General features: G+C 39.9%; 1 protein-coding gene across 1 annotated transcript; it reads right to left on the bottom strand.

The window, feature by feature from the left end:
• Positions 1-1,764: 1,764 nt before the first annotated feature.
• Positions 1,765-2,793, bottom strand: LOC122913672 (olfactory receptor 10W1-like). The gene has a single exon (XM_044260321.1). The coding sequence runs from the start codon at positions 2,791-2,793 to the stop codon at positions 1,765-1,767; it is 1,029 nt and encodes a 342-aa protein (XP_044116256.1).
• Between the last annotated feature and the right edge of the window lie 1,585 nt (positions 2,794-4,378).

Genomic DNA, 4,378 nt, shown 5'->3' on the forward strand with positions numbered 1-4,378 from the left:
TACCCTTCATTGTTATGCTAATCCCCCTCAAGCCTGAAAGTGGTATAGAACTAAAATGAGCTCTATTTGAGGAGCTCAGCTGAACATTTCAAGGGAGTGTAGAGAAGATGCTGGAGGAAACACTCATAACTTCACCTATGAATCTCCAATTTTTTTCCTTTATTTTATCTCTGTATACCCCAAATAATGACAGTACTAATATTGGCAATAGTCAGACAATAATAATTGATATCATGTTTATAGGGCTTATTCTAAAACCTGTATTAATTCATTTGATCCTTAAATGATAGTTTTTTTTATAATCTCTGTTTGATTGAAAATAATGTCAAGGCACAGAAGGTTTAAGTGAGTTTTTTTTCCTTGTCACACAAGTAGAAAGAGGCAATCTAGGGCCTGTACTGTTCCATAAACCTTTTTCATTGCCTCTCTGTAAACTTGCCTGATAACCAGTGCTTTAATTATATAACTAATTAGGGATTATTGACTGTACAATATCACTGATAAATGAATTTGTTACTGAGATGTTAGTTATTACCTAAAAAGCTAGATGACAAAGAGAATATTGAAAAACCCCCTACAGCTGAGAAGATAACAAAATATTACTAGAAAAACAGGAATTCATAAGGCAAATACACATGGAAGCTACTTTTAACTCTTTCCGAAAAATAGAACTTGGTTGGAGGACATGCATTGGGGGCAGGGGGTATGAACAATCTTCTTTCGTACATTAGTTGTTTAGCCCGTACTTTCTTATGTAGAAATTGGATTGTTAACATATCTTCATTTCTACACAAAATACTATATAAGAAACAGTTTTGGGGTGCCTGGGTGTCTCAGTCATTTAAGCAGCTGCCTTTGGCTCAGGTCATGATCCCAGGTTCCTGAGATTGAGCCCCACATTGGGTCCCCTGTTCAGCGTGGAGCCTGCTTCTCCCTCTCCCTCTGTCTGCTTTTCCTCCTGCTTGTGCTCTCTCTCTCTCTGTGTCAAATAAAAAAATAAAATCTTTAAAGAAATGAAAGAAAGAAAAAATCTTTTTCTGCTTATGCTTTGTAGCCCCTAACTCTCAAGATCCTTTTCTTGCCTATCTTCTCCAAAAGGTTAATTTCTGGGAACTGAAACATTCAGTCTACTCTTCACTCTTGCTTTCAGTTGGGTTTGGCCCATGGGAGATGGGCAAAGGTTTGGGGGGTCAAGCAGAGAGCGTTTGGGTTATTTATCTCCCTGGTCTCTCCTTGCATGGCCATATTTCTGTCAACTGTTGCTTTTTCTCCCTAAAGCCACAGTTCCTACCAAGTGTCTTCTTTCAATAAATTTGGTTCTTGCAGGTTTCTGCTCATACTCTACCCTTATGTCTGTGAGGTCTAGGGATCATCATGGCTTTCGGCTGCAGCTCGAATGAAAGTAAAAAAAAAAAAAAAAAAGAAAGAAAAAATGAAAGTAGACCAAAAAAAATTAAAATACAGATGAAAAGTGAAAAAAAAAAAAGAAAGTATGTTTCTGCACATACTGGTTTCTTTACTCGTACTTCTATATACAATCTTTGTATTTTTTTTTTCAGTCAAAATGTATTGAATGAGCCATCTCTTTCCAGCTGGTAATCTGAGATGCAGTGTTATACTTGTTACTTTCTATTGTTATGCCCATTTGTTCATTCCTTTCTAGAAGAGAATTACTGAGTGAAATAGTAGAAGCCTTTTAAAGGTCTCAGGCACACATAGCTAAATGGTATCCAGATAATTTATACCAGTTTAAAAAGCTTATTTTTAACATTGTCTGGGAGAAATCGCAGTTGCATGGAGATTTGCATGAGCTGGAATCAAACTCTTGCCTGAAGGTTGTAGACTCCCCTGGTTGTTATGGGAGAGGCAATTCCTGGTAAGAATTTTCCCCAGGGTCCCCTTCATTTCACTGTTCCTCAGGGTGTAAATAAGTGGGTTGAGCAGTGGGGTTCCCAATGTGTACACCAGTGAGATGAACTGATCTTGCTTGGGGTAGTAGCTGGAGCTGGGGCGCATGTACACAAAGGCACAACAGCCATACTGCAGCAGGACCACAGAGAGGTGGGAGGAGCAGGTGGAGAAGGCCCGGTGACGTCCAGCTGCTGAGTGGATCTTGAGCACGGCAGCCACAATGAAGACATAGGAGGTAGCAATGAAGAAGAAAGGCACGGCAATGGCCAGTGTGGCTGCCACCAGCACTGACTGCTCATGGATGTGGCTGTTGGCACAAACAAGAAGCATCACTGGTGGAATATCACAAAAGAAATGTTGGATACTTCGAGCCCGGCAGAATGGCAGAGAGAAGATGAAGGCCACCAGTTGTGCAGACAGGAACAAGCCGATACCCACAGAGGACACAACCAAGCGGACACAGAGAGTTAAAGTCATGGTGAGAGGGTACTGCAAGGGGTGGCAGATGGCAACATACCTGTCATAGGCCATGGTGGCCAAGAGGAAGCAATCAGCACTGCCAAGCCCAATGAAGAAGATCATCTGAGTGGCACAGCCCAGGAGGGTGATGGTCTTCTCTGACTGTAGGATGTTGGCCAGGATGTGGGGCACCACCACCGCAGTGTAACATAATTCTACTCCTGAGAGGCTGCCCAAAAAATAGTACATGGGTGTATGTAGGCGAGCTTCTGTCTGGATGGCCACTATAATTAGGACATTCCCAGTGATGATCAAGGTATAAATGAGGCTGACTCCAAGGAAGGACAAGACACAGAACTCTGGTTGGGAGGGATAGGCCAGGAACACAAATTCCATCAAAAGTGAACGATTTCCCCAGATCATTGAGCTAACAGAGAGTCTCTGCCGAGAAATACAAAGACAGAAGGAAAATTGGACCAACAGCATATTGTTAGTTAACACTCTGAGCCATGATGTAATCTAATTAGTTCTGGAGTTAGAAACTTAGAATTATTAGACCCAAGTCTCTCTTTTCCTCCTCTTTAATCAAGTCTCTTCACATAAGTATTTACAAGGTAATTTCTAAGTGCCAAGAGTTGGTCTAAATTGTGTAAATTTTTTTTGAGAAAACGAGGCAGAGTATAGCTTTCAGAATAATTTTTAGGGAAAGTTGAATGAAAATTAATTCTTTCATAAGAAAGTGTCAGAGGATTCTGTTTTTAAAATTTTTTATTTTTCTAAATTTCTTTTCAGTGTTCCAGAATTCATTATTTATGCACCACACCCAGTGATCCATGCAATATGTGGCCTCAATTATACCCATCCAACTTCCCACCCCACTATCCTTCAAAACCCTCAGTTTGTCTCTCAGAGTCCACAGTCTCTCATGCTTTGTGTCCTCATACAATTTACCCTACTTTCTTCTCTCCATCTCCCTGTGTCCTCCATGTTAATCCTTATGCTCCACAAATAAGCGAAACCATATGATAACTGACTCTCTCTGCTTGACTTAGTTCACTCAGCACAATCTCTTCCAGTCCCATCCATGTTGATAACAATAGTTGGGTATTCATTCTTTCTGATGGAGACATAATACTCCATAGTTCATATGGACCACATGAAGATCAAAAGCTTCTACACAACAAAGGAAACAGTCAACAAAACAAAGAGGCAACCCATAGAATGAGGGAAGATATTCACAAATGACACTACAGACAAAGGGGTGATCTCTAAGATCTATAAAGAACTTCTCAAATTCAACACACACAATATAGATAATCATGTCAAAAAATGGGCGGGAGACATGAACAGACACTTCTCTCTAATGAAGACATACAAATGGCTAACAGACACAGAAAAAAATGTTCATCATCACTAGCCATCAAGGAGATTGAAATCAAAACCACATTGAGATACCACCTTACACCAGTAGAATGCCCCAAATTAACAAGATAGTAAACAATATATATTGGAGAGGATGTGGAGAAAGGGGATCCCTCTTACACTGTTGGTGGGAATGCAAGTTGGTACAGCCACTTTGGAAAAATGAAGAAATTAAAATAAAAATAAAAATTAAGAAATTAAAAATGGAGCTTCCCTATGACTCTGCAATTGCACTACTGGGTATTTACCCCAAAGATACAGACATAGTGAAAAGAAGGGCCATCTGTACCTCAATGTTCATAGCAGCAATGGCCACAGTCACCAAACTGTGTAAAGAACCAAGATGCCCTTCAAAGGATGAATGGATAAAGAAGTGTCAAAGAATTCTTGAAAGTAGGGCTCATTAACGTGAGAGCAGAAAGCTATTCTTTCAGTCACTCATTTATTCATACATTTATTCACATTCCTGAGGTATTGACTCACATATATATGGATGTAACACTGAAAAGTTAGTCATATGAGGGAAAACGAAGAAAGAAAACAATGCTCATGGACAATGAGCTCACAGAGGTCTTTGATCAATAGT

Source organism: Neovison vison, chromosome 7 (assembly GCF_020171115.1).
Source record: "Neovison vison isolate M4711 chromosome 7, ASM_NN_V1, whole genome shotgun sequence".
NCBI lineage: Eukaryota > Metazoa > Chordata > Mammalia > Carnivora > Mustelidae > Neogale > Neogale vison.